We start from the raw sequence: 26,796 nt of genomic DNA on the forward strand, positions 1-26,796 counted from the left end.
TTCAAGTTGTGCTGAGCTTTGTTGAATCACCCTGCAGAGTTTGGTACGGAGGGAGAAAAACAATTAACTTAAATAAAAATAAAAATCAGGTGACTCATCATCGGAAGTGATTAAAACCACAGAGATTCCACCTCCTTCTCAACTGCAATTTGTTATTATTAATAACAAAGAATTACAATCCAGTCCAGAATAACAAGTTACAACTCCCCAACATTATGATGATTTCAGTGTTGCAACATTTCAATAGTGATTTTACACTGAGAAAGTGTTATTTCTGAGGGCACCAAAACAATTCCATAAGTTCCTCAATTTATCATGGATTAGTAGCATTTATAAGTACATTACAAACATGATTAAATGTAAAATTTTGGGGTACTTATAATTGCTTTATTTTCTTATAATTGCTGTTTTACAGTTATTATTTTTTTCTTCACAAAACAATTTTGGATTCCCCAAATTAAGAGTAGATTTGAATGCCCATAATGTGATATATACACTGTAAATAAATAAAAGATAATTTGTACTTTTTTCAACATTACTTCGCCTGGTTATCTATTTTTTTTTTCTTCATTTATTAAATCTAATTACATACATCAAATAAAAAACAAATCATGAAAAAGACATTTCCAACACCTGTCATTTTCTTAACGTGACATCTTGATATAAATATAGTTGTCTCTGAATTTGAATTATCAACACTGCTAAAGCTATTGAGACATGAGACCTAAAGCTGTTTAGATTCAAGACCTTGAGAGGATGAGATATTGTAGTCTCACAATGGAAAGTCACGTATGAATATAAAAACATATCTGATAAAGTAACAGTCCCGAGATGGCCTTCTAAAGATACAGTAGACGCTTTTCTTCGGGCTCAGTGTAATTTTTGTGCTGCTTGATCAGAATTTTGTTTTTAAGTTCAAAACGACATGCTGAATCTATTTTGTACTCTATTATCTCTTTGGGTGTGGAGCACTGCAATGGTTAGTATTAAATATGCAGGCATGTGGACAGGTAACTCTCTCAGATATTTCTCAGTAGTTGTGTTCTGACACCTGTAAACAAAAAGTTGGAACATCAAACGGATTCAAGAAGGTGACTGTGCTGTTGCAATGTGACAACGGTGGGAAATCTAGTTAATTACAGGACATGTTTGAAGATGCAGATGAAAACTGAGGTTAAGCTAAGTGGAACCGAAAGTGATTGTTAAATGCAATAGTTGCATTAGTGATGATACAACCAGAGAAGGCTGTAGTACAGACCCCTGCGACATGGTTGGTGAAGAGGTGTCGATTTTCACCAGTTCTTTTGCAGCCAGCCAGATACATATTCATAAACCAGCAACATGACTGCGCCTCCTATATTCAGGAAGTAAATATGAGTCTTTCAGTCTACTGGCATGAATAACTGACATATGTGAATATAGGAAGGTTCTTTAATTATTTCATGTTACCTGGTCCAAGTCTCATAATCTTGGGAATCAGTCCTTTGTATAAGGCAAGATATCTGCAGAAAAAAAAAGATGGGCATTAGTTACATTTATAAGAACAAGTAGTAGTTTTAAAGGAATTGTTCTAAAGTTTGAATAAGCACAAGCACAAATGAGATATGAGAGCCATAAATAACGACTGAGTGTGAATGATAATGAATTTCAGTCTTTTCCTCACACAAAGCTATTGTATGGCTTCAGAAGACTTGGAATAACAAGTCGAGAGGACTAGAGTTCTTTTAAAATGCTATTTTGGAACTTGTTCACTGTATGCTTTTGTTGTATGAAAAAAGCAGCATGAACATTCTTCAAAACACTGGCGTAGACACAGGTGGGCCGGTGTCACCCATTGGGCATTCACCCAATTACTGTCTTAAGCCCCTGTTCCACCAAAAGCTTGCTGGACTCGAACCATGAAGTGCTAACGTCAGAAGTTGTTGGGCTGGATAATGTTGGCATCAAAACTTTCAAAACAACAGCAGCTCAAAAAACATTATAACAAAGCTATTTACACTGTAAACATCTGTTGTGGTGATGAGACGTGCATTCAGTTGATGGGCATCCTGCATCGTGCAGCGGCTCCAACCACTTTATTTTCTAATAAAATATTTGTAACAAATGTCAACCTGTTTATCAAAACCAGATTGAGTTGACATAAGATGCAGAATTAAATAACTTTGGATGTTAAAATGCTCTCAAAACTCCTAAAACTCTACAAACATTCACTTTATTTTTTAAGATAAAATAATGTTAATTCCAAACACATGTATGAACTGATTATGAATTTTATTATAACTGTTATTCATTGCATCAAAATCAGCTCATGACAGCATAAATAAGCTACTCTGAAATAAATTATTTAGAATGACAAAATATGTTCTCAAACAAATTTGTTCCTGTATGACTAAAATAAAATTATATTATTTCCAAATATCATATGCATGAATTTATTGCTATGAAATGTCATAACTTGGGGAAACAGTCAAAGGCGTAGATAGCTCCTATGGCAGCAGCATTATCTCTCCTCCACTTTAAAGTTGCAACGCTGTGACACGATCAGAGAAAAAAAGTAATTTTATTTACAGTAAACCACAGCGGAGACATACAGTAGATAAAAATGACAGAAATGGGTATTGTCACTGTCATTTTCATCCTTCAAAAGACACGCCAGCAAATTGTGCTGGGAAAAACTCAAAAAAACTGGTCCATTCTATGGAAAAAATTGTCCATTCAGTTTTTTACATTTTCAAAAATCGCCATAATTAATAAATAACTGTTCTCAGCCACAAGGCCTCCTAACATTCCATATGTTACGAATGTAAAATAAAAAATAAAAATGTCTGAATGTACTCAAAAATGAATATTGTTGATTGATCTTTTAATATTCTTAAAGAAGACAATGTTTAGAAGCTAAATAAAAAATTGTCTCCCCTGGAAACAATTAGCTAAACATTAAAAACGTAAAAAAAATAAAATGAAATAAATAAATAAATAAAATGTTTACAGATCTCATGCAATCAAAAACTTTATCTTGGCCCACCCACCCAAAAGTTTCTGGCTACGCTACTGCTTTAAAACATCTCATTTTGTGTTCTATAGAAGTCCTACTGGTTTGGAATGACATGAGGGTGAGTAAATGATTACAGAATAAAATTTTGGGGTGAACCTTTCCTTTAAGGTAGTGCTAAGTGATCTCTCTCTCTCTCTAGGTCGGACTGTCTATGATGCTGAAACAGGTATTGGCCACTAATAGCTGACCCTGTTGTGTACCTGCCCTAATGCATTCAAGCTGATTTCTGGCGGTCTCCCTGTCCCAGCCTCTGTCCTCTGCTTGTGCTGGTGTTAATAAGGCTTGAGCCACTTCCTCTCTGCCCCGCTGTCTGATTAGACTGACCCGCTGAGCGCCGTGCGCCTCGTTAGGACCAGCTTAACGACGTCTCCCATAGGGACCACTAATTAGCCAGGACTGTGTCGTGTTAGAGGGCCGGAGGGATGGGGTACCTCTCAGCACCCCTAAAACTAAAACAGCTTCAGTGTCTCTCGCTCTAACTCACATACACGCACACACACTCTATACCTTGCCCAAGATCAGGCCTGAATTCCTTGACTCTAATAAGGAACGAGTCGCGATTGCCTTTGTACAGAGTGAACGGGGCCAATCAAGACCATGAAGAGCAATAAAACTACTGATTCTCTTTCACAGCTTCCCCATGAGGCATGTCAAATCACAGAATGAAAGAGAAAGAGCGTGAGAGAGAGAGAGAGAGAGAGAGAGAGAGAGAGAGAGAGAGAGAGAGAGAGAGAGAGAGAGAATGTGGGCACTATTAGAGCCTCCGCTCTGAAACAAGCACTCACATAAGAATCAAAATGGTGTTTTCATATATTTTTATGTCCGAAACATCACTCTTATTGCATAAAACCTTGCTGAAATGCCACCTTGAGAAAAAAGTATTCTTTCTGTTATAATATGCTAAAACATTTCTAAAAAAAAAAAAAAAAAGAAGAAAAAAAAAATCATTAATGGACTCTTGTCACAGGCTGGTGATGCATTTCTGCCTTAAGTTAGCAGCGTAAATCCAGTGTAAATCAAACTTTTTTAGAATTAAATTTTTTATATTATTTAATTTAAATTTAGAAAAAATGTCTTAGTATTACTGTATATTATCCTGGGATTAACAACATAAAAAAAAAAAGTAAACACTGCTGCGAGGGGGTTTCAAATACAGCTGCTGAGGGAGTGACAGTAAATTTGGTATCTTTCTCTCTTCTGATTGCAGTAATCCACCAATTAAATTAAATCCAGAAATCAAATACTGCCCCTTAATAAATTTCTGACACTGGTATAAATGATCTATTTTAACAACTAACAGAAATGACCTACCCAAGGAAGCAATGTTCATGAGGAGTAGTGCATGAGCCAAATGTCAGTACTCTTTTGGGGGGTAAATATAATATATTTGGATAGTTAATGCATAGCATTTTTTAATCAACATCAATATTTTAGGTTAAAATGTTTATAAAGGGAAAGTGTATATTTTGGGTGCTTTGGTAACCATTAATTTTAAGTTTTTCACTATTTGCAATCTTCTTTTTTTTGTTGCCTTGATTTAAATAATCCTGCAGTGTGACACACACATTTAAAAAAAAAAAATTGTCCTCCCCTTTTCTCGCCGATTTGGCATGCCCAATTCCCAATGCGCTCTAGGTCCTTTTGGTGGCGTAGTGACTTGCCTCATTCCGGATGGCGGAGGATGAATCTCAGTTGCCTCCGCGTCTGAGACAGTCAATCCGCACATCTTATCACGTGGCTTGTTGAGCGCGTTACCGCGGAAACCTAGCGGGTGTGGAGGCTTTACGCTATACTCCGTGGCATCCAGGCACAACTAACCACGCGCCCCACTGAGAGCGAGAACCACATTATAGCGACCATGAGGAGGTTACCCCAACGTGACTCTACCCACCCTAGCAACCGGGCCAATTGGTTGCTTATGAGACCTGGCTGGAGTCACTCAGCACGCTGACAAACACATTTTTACAAATATTACATTGATTAATATGAGGTCATAAAAACTGCATACATAATCATTCTAAAATAATTCTAAAAGTTAAAGAATTTAAAATAGTTTTTTATGGAGTATTGCATGACACCGTAGTCAACTTCCCAAAAGTATTTCATTTTAACTACACATGTCCCATTCATCTGCATTCAACAAGACCAGACTCAATAATACAGTCTTTTAATTCCAGTAAATGTATCCAGATTCAGTATAAATTAACAATGAAGTTTATATAAATCTGGACAAACTGACACAAACTACATTAAAGTGAGCTAGTTCTTAAATTTGTCTCATTCCTGCATGAATTGCAGCTAATAGTCAGGAACAAAAAGACTATATAATCACACAGACATTTAGAAGGTGCTAAAATTAGTTGGTTGTCAAAACCTGCCCTCTTGTCCCCCATGGGCAGAGGATAAACATAAAATGTTGTGTAATATTTCTTGTAGGTGAACCTCGTAGCAGTTCTGGTTGGTTTAATGCCTCTTGTCAGGTCTAATTTTGACACCTGTAGTTGTTATTGGATGGTGTGAACTCAGGCCTTACCCCTCCTCACGGTACACAAGGCCCATGGTCTGAAAGCAGCTGCAGTACTTGATCTCCCCTGGAACCGGCTGAGGACCCTGGATACGACTTTTAGCTACATCAAAAGGAATGTTCACACAGGACGAGACTGTTCCTGACACCAAACCGATAGCAAACTTCCTCATGAACTCCAGTCTAGGGTCCTGGCATAAGGAAAGAGAGCTACATTGAAAGAAGCAGATTTTAAAGACAGAGAGAGAGCGAGAGAGAGAGAGCTTTGCTGTAACTTGAGAACTATGTTGTGTTTGTTTATAGGACAAGTAATGGTGATCAACCCACAAATTTCTTGTATTTGACAAATGCACAAACAATGCTCTGCTTCAATACTTGCTAAATACTTAATGATGAAGTGTATAATTTCTGGATTACTTGCATCACCAAACAGAAATGAAAAATAATGTCTTCATCCACCACTAGCCAGAGAAACAGTCCCACCCCAATCTGATGGCACTGCATGAGCAAATGTTGCTGTATTGGCTGATCTGGATACTCAAACAAACTAAAGTACTGGCATCTGCATATTAAGCTGGGGTAGGAGAAAGTATTTAAACATTGAAAGAATAACATCACCTTTAACCTTAAAGACAAGTAAAATACAATAACTGTTTGATGACAGTTTTACAGGAAGAGCCATAATATTCAAAAATCGGAGATAACAGACTTGTTGATATGAAAACGCAAATTAATGAACATGGAGACAACGTAAAGCTGGTGAATAATAAGCTAATAAGGACAGATATGAAAATTGAGGTGGAGAAAGAGATAGTAATAGAGAGAGGGAGAGTAAAATTGTGAGCAATCATGTTAGCCTATATAGAAAACACATATGGAACACTTGAACCTGATTATTATATTTTGTACCTGAAATGCTTCAATATATTAGATGAAAAATGAACATGCAAAATTCATAAAAGTTTCCAAGTTTCTGGGATAAAAGCGCAGATCATTTTATGGTAGTGGGGTGCAGATAAGCGTTTCATGAGAAGAGCGAGGCTCAACAATTGGCTGAACTGGGTCACGTGACCAAGGGCAAATTTTGGGAGGGGATTTATAAACAGAGTTTATGTAGGTAGACTGGGAGGCATATGGGGACAATTTAGGTAATTGGGCTGTGACTCGACACTGGCATATTACTGTACCAAAAGAAGCCCAAACCAGTGCAGCTCTGACATCTAATTGGCCAGGATATTTTTTTACAAATGACAGCAACCCCACTGAAAGCAGCGGACACCCTGAACGACATGCTACATCAACAGCTAGACCTAAATGGTGCAGTACAGGGGAGGAGCATTGCTTTGCACAAACAGCGCTCTGGCTGATGTATACTTTCCACACTAAACACTCCCTTCAATACCACTACATTTGAAGCACACTTCTTCCCCTACCCTCATAAAGAGAAAGGAAATGTCAGTTTTAAAGCAAATTCTCCTTATTTCTTCTGTTAAATGGCTATTAAATGGTTTCAAAACCCTGAAGGAGAACAATTGGTCATCAAGATGAATCAAAGTGGAGCTTAATCCCTGCAGAATGACCAGCTGCTTTGAAAACATTGAGAAAAATGAGATGCTCCATCTAAAACCTCAAAGTCCAGCTCTGCTCTGCCAGACACTTTTCTCTTTTTTTTGTAACGGACAGTCAAATCAGGCTTGGTCAACTCAGCTCTTTCACATGATTGAGCACTGGAGGCTTCTAGCTTCTCAGCCAATGACAATCTTAGCACCAGATGAAGAAGGAATACCAATCCTCAAGTAAGACTTTAACTGTAACCCCCCCCCCCAACAAATACCTCAGTCTGCTTCCAATTAGTTCATTTGAGTTAATCTAATGCTCCAGTTTATACATGTGGAGCAGGCGTATGGTAACATTTCCATTAAACAAAATTAACTTTTGTTTGGGAGTTGAGCCCTGCCGGATGTGTAATTTGAACCTTTGAGGATGTGATGGAGAGAAAACAGCGAAGGTATTAGTGAGGTTTATCTTAGCACCTCCTCTCCTTCTCCTCCCTCCCTCTCTCTGGTAATGTGCATAGCTGATCCCCTACATTAATTTGCAATGTTACATGTTCACTCATCACTCAGTGGATACGTATTAAACATAAAACTCTGGATTTCATATTAGGTTGAGACTTAGGCTACCTCCTAATTGAAAAGGGTTTACAATAACTTTATAAGGTGGACATCACTGCCAATAGCAGAATGGTATATGTTCTGTTTATATCTCATAATTGCAGTAGGTGTTGTACCATGAAATTTGCACATTCCATGGTATGCAACTTGCATAAGGGCCTGTATGAATCATATCCAAGGATTATAAGATTGTATGTGAAGGAAAATTTTGCTTGAATGTTCAAATGAAACATTCACTCATTAATACAACATTTCTGTTAATATATTGTTCAGCCAAAACATCTAAATCATCTAAAACACTGCAACTACAAAACTATGAGAATGTGCAATATGATAGACAGGCAGAATGTGTCTTTTTTTTTGTTGCTGTTTACAGAGTCTAGAGCTATCACAGAGACTGGTGAGATAGCTACGGACACTTATTTCATTAATATCTTTCAGGGAGTAGTCAAATGTTTTGCATACCTTTCCAGGGAAAAATCACTTACAGCACCTTTAATACAGCATAAACACTGGTTGGAAGGGCGGAACATTTGCGATGTGCCGATGTGTCCACTCGGAGTCATTACACTGATGCACACACCACAAACACACACAGCAGTGATTCAGTGTCGGTGATAAAGTGATGGGGAAAGGAGCTCTTAATGCTATTTGTTGTACAAAACAAGTCTAGATGGAACTTGTGATGGAAATCAAGTATTTTTTCAGCCTAAGCAAGGCACATTTTAATTACCACAGAAGCACGCCAAGTCTTAACTATCACCAAAACGCAGAATGAGAAGTTTTTTCTGCAAGCGCTTTTCATGTGGATTTCAAAGCTGCGCTTGATGCTGGTGTTAACGCCCTGACTTGAATCATGAACACATAACAAAGTGGATAGCCACAGTCTGCTGGCTTATTAATATTGTGGAAAATGAGAGTTTCAGAGATTTAATGCCCATTGCAATGAATATGCAACCTATGTGGGGACTAGTTCTTTTAATTAGTCAAACTCCCACTTAGACTTTGGGAAATATTTAATGTTACTTGAATTGGTGCTATTTTAGTGCATTTCTATCTTTATACTGTCTTTGTTTGGAAAATGTTTTTAAAGCATTATATTGTTACACACTGTTTTGTTTTCTTTCCTAAGAAGGAAATAAAGGCATTTTGAAAGAAAAAGAAGTATATTAAGAGTCAAATTTCAGCACTTTCATAATATACAATTAATTACGATTAACTACAAAACATTATGCGATTAATCGCGATTAAAACATTTAATCGACCGACAGCACTAATATTGACACATTTTAGATACAAAATATAATAATCTTTAATTTTAATTGATCTGTTCCATATGTGTTTCTTTAAGACTGCACAGGATGAATGGCATCCCCTAAAATGTTATCAGAAATGCAGCAATGACATTTAATATATGTAAAATGTTTCTATATTATTTCAGCATTTTAGTAAATAAAAGTGTAAAGAATCACACATTACTATCACACTATTCATTCAAGTTATGTAATCCACATTTTTTCTACATGAATAAGTCAGAGGAAACATGGCCCATAGAGCAATATTGAATTTGTGCTTCAATGGGAGTCTATGGGAGCTTCATGAGCGCTATTTGCGTTGCACTGGAAACTATCTGATTATTTATTGGTCATTGGGCTTTCAATCAATCTACTTTTTGCCTAACTGGCCATTTTAATTATTGCAAAAACAGTTGGTCAATTATTCTTGTTATGTGTTTCCACTATTTGAGTAATAGCTTTTGGGAGCAACATTGTTGAAACACACACAAAAAAGATTTCAGTATCATTGAGTGACCTGTGCTTCCCCACTCTTGAAAAGCACCAGCCGCCACTGACATGATCATGTATCTGCCCCTGTTTACCTGACTAGCAGGTATGGCATCTTTAACATTGAAGTAGAAACCAAAGTAGATCATGTTGAAGATGCCATGCCGTCCCAGGGTGGAGGTGAGGCCCTTATTAAGCCCACGGAGCCCAAAGCCGTCTGCATTTATAATAGCGCGAGCCTGCGCAAACGTAGAGGGTTGCTGCATGGGGGAAAAGAGAAAAAGCTCCAACTTGAGGAACCACAAAATGAACAAAGACACGTGACATCAAAAAGGAAAAAAAAAGATTGCAATATCAGGACATAACTAAACGGCTGCAGCGTCTTACCACTTTGAATGAATCCCTGTTGGCTTGTAGGCTCACTTTCACTACTTCAAATGGATTTACAACCAGTGCCTCGGTTAGCCCTGACCCCAGGCCAGCCACAGAAAGAGCCTAGCAGATTGTGGCAGACAGAATTACATTACAAGAGAACGTGATATCACATGGCAAACGAGAAAGACAGAAAGACAAGTTAAAACAATAGACAAAGACAATAAAGTAAGCCACTTCATGTCTAATTCATAACAGACTTTGTTTCTTAGATGAGCAGTTGATGCTAAAAGTATGTCACAGAAAATACCATAACTCAGCATGAACAATGCTACTGTGACACTTAGCCTTTTAGAAACATGTTTGTCCAGACAGAGAGCTTGACTTTAACCCACAAATGAATGAAACAGCCACTGTCAATCATTTGTAGAGTGCAGAAAGGAAATGCAGACAGGACTGAAAGATGAATGAACCGGCTCAAAGAAAATGACTGGGACAAAGATGAATTACTTCATATGTTGCAATAACAACTCTACTGTATGACGGGGCAACATGGCAAGCCGAACAGACTTTAAAATCAAGTGCAGGATATACATTTTAGATATAAACAATTAAATTGTTTCTAGTTAAAATGGCGATTCTTTATATCAGGAATGGAAATGCTGCTAGTGAAAGTGCACATTTTGATATCAGTAATTATATTTGTGCTAGCAAATGTGTTAATTCTTGGTATAAAAATGACAATTACTTGCGTAAAGACACATTCTTGATATAAAAAATGGAACTTCATCTAGTTAAATAAAAATCTCGATGCATTTTCACTATTAGAATTTCACAATTATCTTTCACTCCTATTCAAAACGCAATTAGAGATATCTATAATAAATGTCTTCCAAGTTGAAATTTCCTTTTTACACTGTATCAGCAATGCACTTCATACTAGTAAAAATAATCATTTTTATATCAATAATTACATTGTTACTAGTGCAAATGTCCTTTCCTTTTATCAACAATTAAATTGCAACTAGCAAAAATGCTCATTTTTCATATCTGTAATTTGGTTTTAACTAGTACAAATGTTAATTTCTGGTATCTGTAATGTGATTGTAACTAGTAAGAAGGCCTTTTAAGATATCCGTAATTACATTCAAATTCATTGATATCTGAAATCTATTTCCAGATATCTGAAATACCAAAACTAACGTTAAAATACATTGAAAATATACTGAAAAAAAATGGGATGGTTTAAATTAAATTGTGGACATTGGTTCCACACAATGAAAATGAGTTTCTTTGATATTAAACTAAAATGTAGGATCTACTCAAATACTTTGTGTAGCGAAAATCTAAATGAACTGATTTAACCTAGCTTAACTTAAATTTGATCTGTTCAAATAACATTGAACCTTGCAGCTTCATGCTAGCTATCAATAAACACTTATTTTTTTGAGTGCATAATTTATTTAGTACTAGTTGGAATTCCAAATATACATATCAGCTATGTACTATTTCTCAGTAAAAATGATAATTTTTGGCATCAATAATTACATTATTAGTAGTACAAATGTAAATTTCCAACATCAACAATTGAATTAAAACTAGTAAAGCAAATGCAAATTGCATATATTGTTTTTTTTACTGTAACAAGTATGGTGCTCCTGAGAGTTTACAGATTCCCAATCAGTCATTATACTGATGATCCCTCAGTATTTGCTTCATGAGAAAAGCAATGCACACTGATCTTTCAGGGGTACTGTACCCAACCTTGATCTAACCATTAGCTTAACTCCTCTCCACAATGGTAACCTCCAAAAAAAATTCAACATAACAGAAACTCCTCTAAATCCCAACATAACAGAAAATGAAACACTAACAAGCTTCCGACTTGTATAATTTTGTGTAGAAATACATTAAAATAACATTTAATTTTAAAATTTACTCTCCAAATCCAGTCCCATGTAAAGCATGCTGGTAACTGGATTTCCCCTGCCCAGTTCTGCAATACACTGACGCAACAAATATTTTTCACATAGTCCCAACACAATTTGATTAACTGAACAGATGGATTGTACACAATGAAATTAAGTTGAAATCAAATGCTAAAGAATTGTGTTGCATTAGTTCATTTTAAATAAGTTAACTGAGCAAGTAGAAAAATCCTGTTGAGTTAACACCATCCGTTAGAAGACTGAATCCATTTGAACATTTCATAGCAATGTGATCATATTACTTTTTGATGACTGTGTTGAATATCACTTAGACTTTCTGCAATCTAATTATGTTGTCATCTCAAACATATATTAATTAAGCTGATTTCAAATGTACTGGTTTAGTGTTTTCAATAGAGCTGCTTTCCTTTTTTCAGTGCAGATATATATAAAAAAAAAATAAAAAAAAGCATTTTCCCTAGTTGCAATTCAATTGTTGATGTCTGAAATTGACATTTGTACTACTAACAATGTAATTACTGATACCAAATATGATCATTTTTACTGATAAATAGTACACAGCTGATATGTATATTTTGAATTCCAACTAGTACGAAATTAATTATAAAAAAAATGATAAATGTTTGCAGGTTGTTCAGTTTACTTAATTAGAATGAACTAAAGCAACACAATTCTAGAAAATTTTGCCACAACTTGATTTCATTGCATTCTATCCAATTAAATGAGTAAAATGTAAGTTTATTTAATCCATTTGAGTTTGGACTACATAAATACTTTTGTAGCACTGATGAAACTGGGCAGGGGATTTCCATTTCCTAGCATGCTTTGCATGGGACTGGATGGGGTGAACAAATGTTGAAATTAAGTGTAATTTTGAATAGGAGGAGATTTGTTAATGTTTATGGAGATAACCATTGTTTTGAAGAATGGCGTTTGTGCTAGGTTGAGGATGGACTTTCACTTTCATGTGATGATTGATTCAAGTGCTGTTTAGATCTATAAGCAGTTGCTTTTAAATTGACAGTGCAACAGTTTCACTGTCCTTATACTTGCTCACCTGGCATATACTAATGATTAATAAAATAAATTAAGTTGGACCAACATAAGAAAATTAATTAAATAAAACATTAGTAAATTTAGTTTGTTGAACCTAATAAAGTTTAGTTAAAACTACTATAGTACATTGATTTGACCTCATCCAACTAAATTACATTGGCTGAATAAAACTGACTTAATTTAAATGAAATTAAATTGCTTGTAAAAAGAAATTCTCAAATTCAATTAAGGGTACTGACTTCATTTTTTTCTGTCATTGTGTTTTGAATAAAAGTGAATGACAGATCATTGTGAAATTCTACTAGTGAAAAGTTTAACAAGATTTTTTTTATATATCAAGAATGTTTATTTCTGCAAGAATGAATAGTGCAAATGTAATTACTCATATAAAAAATGAGCACATTCATTGCAGATATCAAGAATTAGCATTTTAACTAGTCAAAATGTAATTGTTGATATTGATAATTCATAACCTCCACATAATTAAAAGTCTTTTCAGTTTGTCATAGGGGCTAATGCTTTCCAATTTTCATACAAACCAAAAAAGGAGCCTCATTTGGTTCAAACAGGCAAACTGTTTGGTAGAATTTTATCTTATGATTTGTGTCGCCCATTTCAAACACTTGACCTATATGTCAGCAGGCTTCAGGCCTACTTGAATGGTGACAGAGGAGATCTTCGAGTGTGTTTGCATTAGGTGAGCTGGGGATAGTACACACACACCCTCGATTAATACCTCTAAAATGTGTGTGTTAGTTGACTGCACTCGCAAATAATGTATTTTTGTGTGTGTCTGGGGCTGTTTGTATACGCGAAGCCATGTATACATACATGTGCATACAGTGGAAGAACGTGTGTGAGCCTCATTTCTTATTTTTAGGAATCCCTGAATTTCCCCTGCTTGTCAGAAAACAGACATCGCTTTAAACAGGCCTGCAGCGTGTTTACAAAGCCAGCCATCCACTCTTTCATTTTTTATTTGTGCTATTACTGTACACGTCTTCATTAATCATTCTGAGGCATTTCAGCTGGGGGGAGAGAAGGGGGTGGGGCAACAGCTCAAATATGCTCCTAAACTCATTTACGCCTGTTTAGACCATCTTACTTAATTTCCCTGCCTCACACACTCCATATATCACACTCCATAAAGTGCCCGCAGGCTCTGTAAAAATTGATGTCTCTAGTTAGAGTGGGTGGAGACAGGAGTGATTGATAAGGCAGGTGAATATTTTGCCTCTTCTGGCTGCACAAAGAGGCTCTGGATGTGAGATGTACTGCAGGGCTGAGCCGTTGGGCAAGGGACATCCGTCAAGACTGCCAACATACTGATAGACCTCTGTCAAAGTAATGGGCTATCTCTCACATGCCTCACCAAGCAGCATTCATCTCGATTACACCTCATTCCCGTTGCCAGTATGCAATGTAATGAGGAGAGTGCTGCGCTTGACTGTGAATGTGATTGTGTGTATAGTATCAGTGACCGTGTGTGTGTATCTAGCATGTATCAGATGACTTACCATTCCTGGCAATAATGGAGTAAAACTCAAGAGCTTCTTGTACTGCTCAAATGTGAAAAACTGCAGAAAAGATTAGGACAGGGTGTCAGTATTAGGAAGTGCTTTCAGACCTGATACACACACACGCACACACACGAGCATGCATGCACGCATGCACGCACGCACACACACACACACACACACACACACACACACACACACACACACACACACACACACACACAAGCTGAATGCTCACACCCTAAGCAAACACAGCTCAACTGTTGTAAATGAGGACACTACGCAAATATAAATACTACTGGTAAGATGCCATATCACCCTTTACTAATGTAAAGCTCTGCTCAAGCTTGACAGATATTAGATAACCATCCAGTAAGACTGATGGAGGCCAAGGCCTATAGAATACACAAAGCCTGTTTAGTAAGTTTGGATTAAAAGACGTGGAGCATTCAAGAAGACTCACGGATCTCGTTTATCATCAATGTTAAGGCAAACCGTTAAAGCATGTTGAGTCTTTCGAATAATCTAATTAAACCCCTTCCACATGTTTTTTGGATTAGGCAAAATTAGAAAGTGAGACATTATTTATGCTCAGCGTCTCCTCTCAGACACCTATGCTGAGTTGCCCGTAAACCAACGGTCTAAAGCCAGATACAGTCAGAGCTCATCTGAACTTAAGACTGTATATATGTACTGTTTATACATAATACTAAAGAGCGGCCGGTAGCAATCTCTGGCCATGTAGGTCAATATTGGGAGCTCTCAACAGCAAACACATGTGGCATGACGACAAACACAGAGAGGGGATGAGTGTTTTTGATCCTGCTGGCCAGGGCCGTTGTGTTGAGGACATACATACGTGGTCTGTGTGTGTGTTTACACTCGGCAGGCCAGGTTGCAAAGATCAGAGCATGTATGGTTTAAGTGAGGAGTTCGAACTTGGAGTCAAATGTGGTTCCTGTTACCTTCACTGCTCTCTTTGGAGTCTCGGCCAAAATGGGGGGAAGGATTCCTTTGTAGAAGCCATACAATCTGTTGAGGGAAAGCGATCAGTCATCGGATCTGAGCCACGTGATAATGAACAAAGATTTCAAGGACAAGCAACACATCTGAACATCTGAATGCCCAATCATGTATTGATGATCATTTACAGAGCTCAACAAAACAGCCATCTATCATTTTGACTTAATTTTGTGCACCAAAGAAACAAAAACTTGTTTGCATTTCACTGCAAGTTACATTCAAGAATAAATGTTTAGCAAGGCAATCTGCAAGCTAGGCCACAGGCTGAATGGGTGGGTTGCAAAAATAAGGATTAAATTAATCAGAGTTTAGAGCTTATTTAGGATTTGTTGATCTAGGTTATTTTAATTTGAGTTGGGTTGCACCACTTAATGTTGAACAGTGCTAAACAAATCAGTGAATAAAACTTATGGAACTTGATTATAAACTTCACCTACAATTAGTTTTGATTGTCCATGGGAATTCACAGTGCAAAAAAAAAAAAAGCAATAATGTTACTCTTTCACTTCCTTTTTGAGTGACAACCAGAAATGGCCTGGAATATAAGTGGCTTGTACAAGTAAAGGAATTTAAAAATGTAAATTTTCAACTGTCATTATTATCTGCTACTGAGACAGATTGTTGGCATAACAGGTTGACCAAGTAGGATGAGAAAATCTTGCAGCAGCGTGTATGCAGTTTGATTTTCACAAGCAATGATTAACAAATATTTGCTACATCAATTAATGAAATATGGAAGAATAATCTAAGGTAAATGGACATATAATGGATATTGCCATGTTAAATTAGGTCCATTTTCTTTTATTATAAATACTTCTTCTTGAAATTGATCATAAACTCAACAGGTTTGATCTAGTTCCTTATTTAATCTTTTTACTAGGACAATTAAATAAATGCTGCCACCAGCTGCAAGTTTAAAGTTAATCCCAAATTAAAATGTAAATCTGAATTTGAAATATTGGAACAACAAAATTAATGGTAAACTAGGTTTAATGTGAAATTAAAACCAGGATTAAAATGACAGTTAAAATGTTACCCTGGTTAATTTTAAACAAGGTTTAACATTTGATGCAATTGAGTTATTAGATACAACCTGGATAATCTAAGTTTAAAGGAGTAGTTCACTCAAAAATGAAAAATCTGTAATAATTTACTCTCATGTCGTTCCAAACCAACATAGCTTGGTTTTTTATATGGAACACAAAAGCAAAGTTTTAAGGAATTTCACACTCCATCTTTTCAATACAATGGTAGTGGACAGGGTCTCATTTTACATCTTAACAAAGACCCAAATGTATCATCAAAGCAGTTCAAGCAACTCATGCATCATATTCCAAGTCTTCTGAAACCATAAGATGGTTTTGGTGAGAAGTCATTTTTTTTTAGCAAAAACTTTGACATCTGTTGCACGTTCATGAGCGCAATGATAGAAGCTTGTTTACAGTGGCTCATGTTCAAGTACAAACTTGCACTGTTTTTAGCACTATACAGCACAAGTTCTCAAATAAGAACACAAGCCACTGTGAAATGGCTGAGACCAGAGAAAGCTTAATCCTTACTGGTGCAACCCACCTTGGGTATCAAAGTGGCTTAAGTAAATTACCAAGTGTCTTGAGTATATTACTTAGACATGACATGTTTGCAACCATTCCACTTCTTAATCAGTGAAGCCATACACAGGAACATTGAATCCTGCTTTTGTTGTGCCAGTTCTATGGAAATCCACCCCCTTCATCATACACTGAGCTCAAAACAGCTTCAGTTGCGCTGCACTATTGTTTCAAGGGTACCGTTTCTAAACTAAAACAGGTTGAACTGGTCCAAAAACACAAACAAGCACTTATATATGAAAAACAAAAGCTTTCAATGAAAAGAGCTACATTTTAAGGTTTTATTTGTCTAAAAAGTTTGAGACAATCAAAACATCTCTTGGCATTTCTGCCAAAACGGCAAGATTCTTCAGCTGCTACCATGCAATTAAGAATGAGTTCGCTGGAAAACGGAGCTGTGATGACAGAATCCTTTCAAAGAAAATAGCTTCAAGGGATACTAATCAAAATATAGAGCGTAAGTCGGAATTGCAAATAGACATGCAGTAACCCTTTTCATTGCTATGATAAGCAAATAAACCACACTTTTCAATTCATTATCGCCAACATCTTTTCTCATTTGAATATACATAGAAAGCTAAAATAAGTTTCGCCTGAATTAATCTAGATATTATTATATATAATATCATGGCAACTTGCATATCTGTCGCTGATACGGTTTCAACAGTGTAACGGCAAAAACTGTACATCAAACTTTTGATGAGTGGTTCTTTAGACAAAACATTGTGTGATAGTTTAATTTTTCATTTCAAATATCAGAGAGGACGTCATAGACGTTCACGGCCTGCTGAAGCAAACATCAAAATAAGTCTCCAGTCTGAATGCTTCAGCACACTCACACCACCCTCAAATGCAGACATGTGCACTCTGAAAATCAGACATTGTTTGGAGAGCACACGATACTTTACTGAAGCTGAAACCCGACTCTGTTTTGCTTTCTGTCAATCTAAAAGTCAGGACAAGCCCGAGCAAGAGAAACACCTGAGCTTTTATTTTAGTTCCTCATTCTCTCATTCAAAACCCTTCCAGTATGGTAAAGAGCTAACATTTACCTAGAACTGTGGCTGTAGTTTCGGTTTGCAAAACTATTATGTAGAAAACAAAAAGTTTGCTATTTGGTTTTTGGTTTGACTTGATTGGTTAGAAGGAATGATAACAAATGGTGATGCTTGAAATTGCCACGTCATCGATTTTGGATCTTTTGATCCTTTTGTAGAGTTGTACCACCTAAGCCTTACTTGCATACTTACTTGCATAGTTTGATGCCCAGATAATAACCATTTTTAATTTAAATAATTTGGACTTGGAAGCTAATCTCAAAACATGCAAAAAGTCAAGTCGTTTTTATTTGTATAGTGCTTTTCACAATACACATTATACAAAAGCAGCTTTATAAAGAAACAGATTAAGTACAGACATGACTATTATATACACTCACTGAGCACTTCATTGGGAACACTATGGTCCAAATAAAGTGCCCGACGTGGTCTTCTGCTGTTGTAGCCAATCAGCCTCAAGGTTCGACGTGTTGTGCATTCTGAAATGCTATTCTTCTCACTACAGTTGTACAGAATGGTTATCTGAGTTACCGTAGCCTTTCTGTAAGCTCAAACCAGTCTGGCGATTCTCCATTGACCTCTCTCATCAACAAGGCGTTTCCATCCGCAGAACTGCCGCTCACTGGATGTTTTTTGCTTTTGGCACCACTCTGAGTAAACTCTAGAGACTGTTGTGCGTGAAAATCCCAGGAGATCAGCAGTTACAGAAATACTCAAACCAGCCCATTTGGCACCAACAATCATGCCATGGTCCAAATCACTGACATCACATTTTTTCCCCCATTCTGATGGTTGATGTGAACATTAACTGAAGCCCCTGATCCGTATCTGCACAATTTTATGCACTGCACTGCTGCCACATGATTGGCTGATTAGATAATCACATTAATAATTAGGTGTACAGGTGTTCATAAAAGTGCTCAGTGAGTGTAGATGTTTATTAACAAACTCAAACAGAAACTTTCTGTAAAATGTAACCTTTGTTTACTTCGCCTGTCTGCTGATTTCATGAATTCAGTCCCAAAGGTATCTGATAACTAATGCTTTTCATGTAACATCCCATTGGTGTGTCTAATAGGATCCGATCCAACCCTCGGAGAGAATGAAAGCGACTTTTCAATATAACTTCAAGGGTGTATTGATACTGAACACACGTGTGTGTAAAGGGTGGACAGAGTGGCGTGACAGCCGCATGTGAACTCCTTTCAATTTATGGTGAAAACATGCCCCAGTAGTCAACAGAGATGTTCTTAGCTGATTTAGTTGGGGTGTAAATATTATTGTTTCTGCAAACAGAGATGAGGCGATTAGTGTGAACGCAAGGCCAATTTGCCCAAGCCGTGACCGCCACTCAGAAACCTCTAATTACGGCTAATTACTTCTACACATCTCATCGGATGACAAATAATCTCTATTTCAGCAACATCATGATGGGTCAGATGTCACAAGCTTCACTTGTCAGGCACTGGTGAAATGGCAACAGAGCAGCATTGTGTCGAATGAAAGTGTCTGGGAGTATCGAGAGTGGGATTGACAGCACTGGGCTTTTCTCAAAGCGGCAGGAGTGTCTGACCAAAACGGAAGCCCCCTCCCCTCACCCCACTTGCGGTGCATGCAAACGCTGGCCATATGCTTCCCGGGTGTGGTCAGTCTAAGAAACATCAGGTGGTGAGATAAAGCTCCAATTTGTTACACATACACTCAAGACCCCATTTGACTATGCCTGGTTTGACTATGCCTGAATACCAATTTGACTCTAAATGTAGGCACGCAGTTGGCCCTCATAAGCAAATGCTCGCACATTTAGATATGTGTGGGTCCAGCTGCCAGTGTTTGTAAAGGTGTGATTTGTCTTTAATTTACATAAAACCCCATTTCTCCCATTCAGCACACAGCCACATCCTTCAACATAACAAAAGGAGAGGAAGGAAATGGTACATTAACCAAATTGGATAATGGGGCAAAAATGTTTGATCCCTGTTATGGGACTGACCCTCAATGAATCATTGGCTGATGGAGAAACGTATGAGGAATTTTTATGCTTCGCTGTTTATCTCTTGTAAGAATATGCGTAAAATTGTAATCTTACACTGCTGAGAATGCGGCTTGCAGCGGAGGCCCAGGTGACTTTGAGACCTTCCTGTCCTGTCCCTTGTCAACAACCTGAATGCTTGATTTGCAAATATTGTCATTTGCTGCGTGAGGCTTTAACCTTGACATTGGTTTGGGATGCCGCATCGGCTCCAGGCTAGTAAATCAAGAAGTGAGAAGAAAAGAGGCAGAGCCGTTTCTTGTGCTTTTGTTGTTACAAATCAAACATGACAGAGTAGAGAAACACCAGTTAATCAGACATAATGAGAGATTTGCTTTAGTGATAATTGCTGAAAAATAGTTCGGCAACTGCAAAATCATTTTTATCAATTCATAAATGGCATCTGTGTTTTGCATTTTAAGAAAGAGAACATTTTAAACAAATGTACTTATACGTAGTCATTATTTAATTATTTGCTTTCAACTAAATTTGAAATTAAGGAACTGAAAGTAAATGGGTGCTGATTATTTCAGCCTTACAGATAAAGTAAGAAGTCCCTTCTTCACTTAAATAGACAATCCACTCATAACACTTTGTAATAGATACATTAGCTGTAGACTGGGAATTCTGGGAAATGGACTGTAAAGTGCACTGAAAAAAATTACTAGTAAGATTTACTTTTAGTACGATTTTTTAAATAAATCTTAATGGTATAAAACTAAGTAAAATCTACTTTTTGACATTATATTGGTTAAAGTGTGAGTAAATCTAACTTAAACATTTTTGCAAATTCAGTAACTTTTACTTACAAATGGGGCTGCACAATTAATTGAAATAAAATAGAAATTGCAATATGTCCTCGTGCGATTATTAAATTGCTAAGGGCTGCGATTTAGTTAAATAAGCTCGCTTCAAAGTTATTTGCGCTGCTCTGTCCAGTCTATATTAAGTTAGAACATAATATACAACATAATAACTTACATACAGTATAATAAATCTATATAAAATATTTAGAAACTATAATATAATGCATTATAAAATGAAATATAAGAAAATAATGAATACAAATAATTCACTGAAATGGTGACAAACTAACCAAAATGTTCACTTTAAGTTTAATTACACCAATGGGTTTTCAGTTCAACTTCAGTTTGACATTAAGCCTCGATCTTTAGGACTATCTTATATACAGTAGAGAATAGTTTGCATAAGCCCACTTGTTTTTAAGGCCTAGAATAAAGAGTACAATTTTATATTTTGTATTTATTAAATTATTTACCCAACCAACAGTATTTTTGACAGCAAAAACTAGGCAACAACTATGGTATTACCAACAGTGAAATTCAGTTAACAGGAACTACGTTTCCTTCCAAGTGTTATTTTGCGCCAAATGGTGTAGCGCATCAAAATGTTTACTGATATAGCTGATGGAAACGCAAATTATCCCTAATTTTTCACGTGTCAACATAATATTTTTCCGTTTAACTCTAGCGCATCTAGTCGATACTTCAAATGTGGTGAAATACTGGTTTAGAAACACTTTTTGTCAAGAAAATTAGCATTAACGCAAAAATGTTGTATCACATGACAGAATTTACCACTATCGTTAGCCTGTGTTAATTATGACAACAAGGTATACATCCTTGAAAGCCAATTTACTGTACGTGAAGCATTACTCACACTGTTTTGGATTGGTCTTAACGGCATACCTGCACAGATCCGATGCAACAAACACATCTGCGTCATGACATTTCCAGGGGTTCCAACACAAATATCTCGTATCATGCACCTGTCATCGACAAGTGCATGGAGAACAAATGAATGGCGACCCTTTGCGATTAATTTAATCGTGGTAGACATCCGTTCATTTATTAAAGTTGCTTTTCCACACCCTTCAAAATAATAGATGGCAGTCAAGTCAAGGAATTAGCCCATAATACAAAAAACATATCATTTCTGTGCACAAAGATGTTTTAAATAAAAAATAAATACACAATACTAGTAGAAAAGCATCAGTGTGCTTTTTTTGGAACACTAACATTGTTTAGCTTACTTTTGAAAAAATGCCGGCAAAATTCCCTGTATTAAATAAAATAAATTACCAAACGAATAAAAACATTAAATTAAAAAAAATAAATGACCAAACGAAAAAATAATACTGTTAGGCCTATATACTTGCCTTTTCTTTACACAAACTTAAATTAGCCTTACCCTGTTCGGTAGAAGAAAGAGTCGGCTGAATGACATTCTCAGAATGTTCTACACTTTTTCAAGTCTATAAACTATCAGAACTATTTGTCCAATGCTGAATTCACTTTCAGAAAACGAGCTTTTGAACATTTTAAAACGTTTAAATATTTTAAATCTAACCCTCTTTACCTTGGATCGCATTTGCTGAGCTTCTTCAGAAAATGTAAATTGCATTATGATGCTAAAATACATTTTAGATGACAGTCAAGTTCAGTTGGTCGTTAAAAGTTGCTGGACAAATATGCGGGACATAATGCAGTTGTGATGGCAATGCTTTAGATTAGATGATTGTTCAAAATAGCCTATTGAATATCAGGAATGTATCATATATAAACCTGATATTACACTGCATCAATTTTTCTTTAATAGCTGTGCACACAGCATATACACAATGATTGATGGTCCTTATACTAAGACTGAAAGTTTCCCCCACTACTTGGTGCAGATTGCCAGCTTGAACAGGGCATGACGATTCACTTTTGGGCTGGAACCGGTGGCAACCTGCAATAGGTGCAACATCAGGATCAATATTACAGTCCTATCAGAAGGGCAAATGTTCCCTTTTTATTGCAGTTCCTCATCTTCTGATTGTATTTATTTGTGAAAATAAAATGACAGTAAGCTGGCTAATTTCAATAAATTCTCTCAATACTCTCCCCATTTTACCAAAACTCCAGGGGAAAAATAATTAGGGACATCTGGGAGGCAAAAGGTAAACAATTAGCGACATACACACATTTCTGTATGGAAACGGCTTAAGGGCAGATTTTTTTTGCGATAAACCAAAACTTATGCGACAATGTGTTTTTTTAAGCATGGGGTCATCACGCACACCATATTTATCCATAAAAGACCATTTGAATGGAAACAGGGTGAAGACAGTAAATTTCGCAAACATTTGTTTTTATGCATTTTCACTTTGTCGATAACAAAATAGCGCAAAAAGTGGATGGAAACCAGATTAATGACACTGAGCAGAAAGCTTACATACTGTATAACCAGTTTTGACAGAGCTGCTGATAATAAGTTAAATGATCAGCATCGGACGATTAGATGAAAAGAAAATTGGAGATCGATATCATTTGTTAAAGTTCAAATTGGAGCATCCCCAATATTTAAGTTGACTGTGTTTCAAAAACTAATGATGATGATAAGTGGGCTGTGTCCCTATCACAAAACTGACAAAATACAAGTACACGGTGGATGGGTACAATTTGAATATCTAAGCGCTCTGTTGAAAGTGACAAATGATTTTATTAACTGTGGACTATGTGCCATTCTAGTTTTGCTAGATCTCAGTGCAGCATTTGACTCGACCGACCACATCATCCTTCTGAAGCGTTTACAACAGTGGGTTGCAATTCAGGGTAGTGTAATTAATTGGTTTGCCTCTTACCACAAAGATATGACTTTTTCAGTTGAGACTGGAAAATCTTCTGCATCTATTACCTGCAGAGTACCTCAAGGATCCATGTTAGGCCCTGCTCTATTTTCTTTATATATATTTCCTTTAGGTGCTATTTGTAACAAACACAACATCTCATATCAATGCTATGCAAATGACACTCGGCTGTATCTTCCGATAGAATCAAATGATGTCTCTGCCTTACAATCTTTGTTTGATTGACTTGAGGACATTAAAAGCTGGATGGCACCCCAATTTTCTCCAGTTAAACAAATCTAAGTCAGAAGTCCTAGTTTTTGGCCCTCCTAATTCCATTACAATGGTAACCAGTAATTTGGGACCTTTATCTTCAAACTTACACTCCCGAGATTCAGCTCTAAAATTTGATAGACAAACTCTGTTTTCAAAGGTAGCTTTTATCAACTTAGGACTATCGCTAAGTTAAAAACATTTCTAACTTTTAAAGATTTGGAGACTGTGATACCTGCTTTAATTTCTTTGAGACTTGTTTATTCTAATGGACTTTACTTGGGTGTTTCTCAAACCTCTTTGCCACGCCTTCAGCTGGTTCAAAACACTGCTGTTAGGCTTCTGACCGGTGCCAGAAAAAGAGATAGTATCTCTCCAGTGCTGGCTTCTTTCCACTGTCTTCCTGTCCAATACAGAATCCAGTTCAAAGTTTTAATGTTTGTTTACAAGGGCTTGCATGGTCTGGTTAATTAAGAGTTAATTTCTCTTCATCATTCCTCTAGACATTTACAGTGATAAAATAGTTTACAGTTAACTGTTCCCAGATCAAGATTAAAACTGAAGGGTGACTGAGCCTTTTCAGTTGCAGCACCAATGCTTTGGAATAAGTTGCCTTTACATATTAAGTCTGCTCCAACTCTTGATGATTTTAAATCACTTCTTAAAACACACTTGTTTGTTTTAGCATTTCATACTTTGCAAGTGTAACATTATTACTTTTACTGTTTTGTGTATTGTTTTTATCACTTTTTGTAAATGATCTGTTCTGGTATTCTTGTAATGCACACCTTACTTTTTAACTAGTTTAATTGTGCAGCACTTTGACCAACAGTTGTTGTTTTTAAATGTGTTATATAAATAAATGACACTGACTGAATATGAAGAAGACAGTGTTTTTTCTTTGTTTCACGGTTTATTATATATTTGTTTTTGGGTGAATTAAAAAAAAGGTCACAGTTTGGTTCTTTTTAAGAAGACTCAAGTGTGAAAACCCCAGTAGCCTTTTGGCAGTTGAACATGTGAAAAACATGACCATTTTATTCGCATCATATTCGGAGTTCAAATTGCAATCGCAATATTTTTCTAAATAATCGCAATTTGAATTTTTGTCCAAATCATGCAGCCCTACTTACAAATATGATATACATAGTACTTAAATGAACTCAGTAAAAAAAACAAACAAAAAAAAAACAACAACATCTCATTAGAACACATCACGTTTTGAATTTTCCTTTCAAACATATGTTTAATCATACACTACATGACATTCAGAAGCCTAAAACAGGGAAACTTAATCCATGCTACGTAGTCTATGAGACAACATACAGAGCTGCACGTGCAGACCTCAACAATTGGTGCACAAAACATCATGATGGTGACAAACAACAGATTTTGAGTTGAAAATTAACTTAAGACTACACAAAACAAGAAGTTACCAAACGTAACAACAAAATTAACAATATAAACGCTTTAAGTAAAACTGGCAAACTGTGAAACCATGCAAGCCCAGTGCATACTGGAAACACCAGCTTCAAAAAGTTAAGTACATTTTACTTATTTTATTTACCAGTGAAATTTACTTAAATTAGCCAATAAATACAACAAGATTTTTTACTTTAGGATTAACAGATGATGACAAATGTAAAAATAACAAACAATTATAAATAGAATTTACTTATAAGCTCGAGCACTCATTTTTACGCTTGAATTTAGAATTTACTTAAATTTTTCAAGTTCACACTTTAATTATTCAATGTAGAAAGTACTTAAATCTTTTCTGCTATATTTACTTAACCACAAAATATATTTCTTTCAGTGTGGGAGATCCAGGATACTAATAGAAAATAACTTGAGGTATAATTTTGGTTCAATAGGTCTGCAAATCTTGTTTTATGCTTATTTATGTTGCTCTTCTGCATAAGTCACACAGATCTGTCTTCTCATTCAACAGTAGATTTGTTTATGTTCTGTCATTAATCTCATAACTACTGTACGTTTCATTCAATGAAAGTGGCATTTCATGATATGAAACTTGTATAAGGTAAATACAGGCCTGTATGTAAATGCATGTATTGTTAAAAACATTAGGCTTCCTTGTATGTTTATAGAAAACAGCATTCATATAACATCGTTATTTGGATAATGGTTGACAAAACATGTACATCAAAAAAGATGAATTTACTAAGACTTTTGTGTTGGTGTTTTTGATTGACATTTCATGAAGAACATATAAGAATCCTTTTCAATTTTAATATTTCTTTTTTTTTTTCTTTTTTTTTTATACAGGACTGAATCAAGACTTGTTTGCTAACTGAGCTCTGACAGACAGCAGACAGGCTACCATTGTACAATGACATCACATCTTGTCAATTAGGAGTTTTACTTAAAGGGATAGGTTCACCAAAAAATTACAATTCTGTCATTTACACACTCATGTTATTCCAAATCGGTATATTTTCTTTCTTCAATGGAATACAAAAGGAGATGTAAGGGAGAATTTTAGGGATTGATACTTTTAGTCACCATTCACTTTTGTTACATATCTGTTCATTTCATTGATTACTTTAAATTTTTGGATAAACTAACCCTTTAACCTTTTTTTTCTTCGATTAAAAAAAAAACAAACAAACATATGGCACCAGGAACAGACATACACAAACTCACTTACAAAATAAGACCAAAATAAACTGTTAATTTCAGCTCTCACTGGATCAGGATTGGTGCCTACGCCACTTACC

The 26,796-nt window shown here is 36.1% G+C and overlaps 1 protein-coding gene across 3 annotated transcripts in view; it reads right to left on the reverse strand.

Moving 5' to 3' along the window:
* Window positions 1–365: 365 nt before the first annotated feature.
* Window positions 366–26,796, reverse strand: part of LOC127455045 (mitochondrial 2-oxodicarboxylate carrier-like) — a 154,073-nt gene continuing 127,642 nt past the window's right edge. Inside the window, exons 5-12 of one of the 3 annotated variants that reach the window (XM_051722599.1) lie at window positions 15,397–15,463; window positions 14,432–14,491; window positions 9,925–10,032; window positions 9,633–9,797; window positions 5,589–5,770; window positions 1,450–1,502; window positions 1,259–1,354; window positions 366–1,051 (exon numbers count right to left, since the gene is read on the reverse strand). In XM_051722599.1, the coding sequence (XP_051578559.1) occupies window positions 1,293–1,354; window positions 1,450–1,502; window positions 5,589–5,770; window positions 9,633–9,797; window positions 9,925–10,032; window positions 14,432–14,491; window positions 15,397–15,463 (697 nt within the window). In that variant the 3' untranslated portion in view covers window positions 366–1,051; window positions 1,259–1,292. Of the gene's footprint in view, window positions 1,355–1,449; window positions 1,503–5,588; window positions 5,771–9,632; window positions 9,798–9,924; window positions 10,033–14,431; window positions 14,492–15,396; window positions 15,464–26,796 lie in introns of all 3 variants that reach the window. The other 2 variants (XM_051722598.1, XM_051722600.1) reach the window with 2 other exon arrangements.

This window comes from Myxocyprinus asiaticus, chromosome 17 (genome assembly GCF_019703515.2).
Source record: "Myxocyprinus asiaticus isolate MX2 ecotype Aquarium Trade chromosome 17, UBuf_Myxa_2, whole genome shotgun sequence".
In the NCBI taxonomy this organism is placed as follows: Eukaryota; Metazoa; Chordata; class Actinopteri; order Cypriniformes; family Catostomidae; genus Myxocyprinus; species Myxocyprinus asiaticus.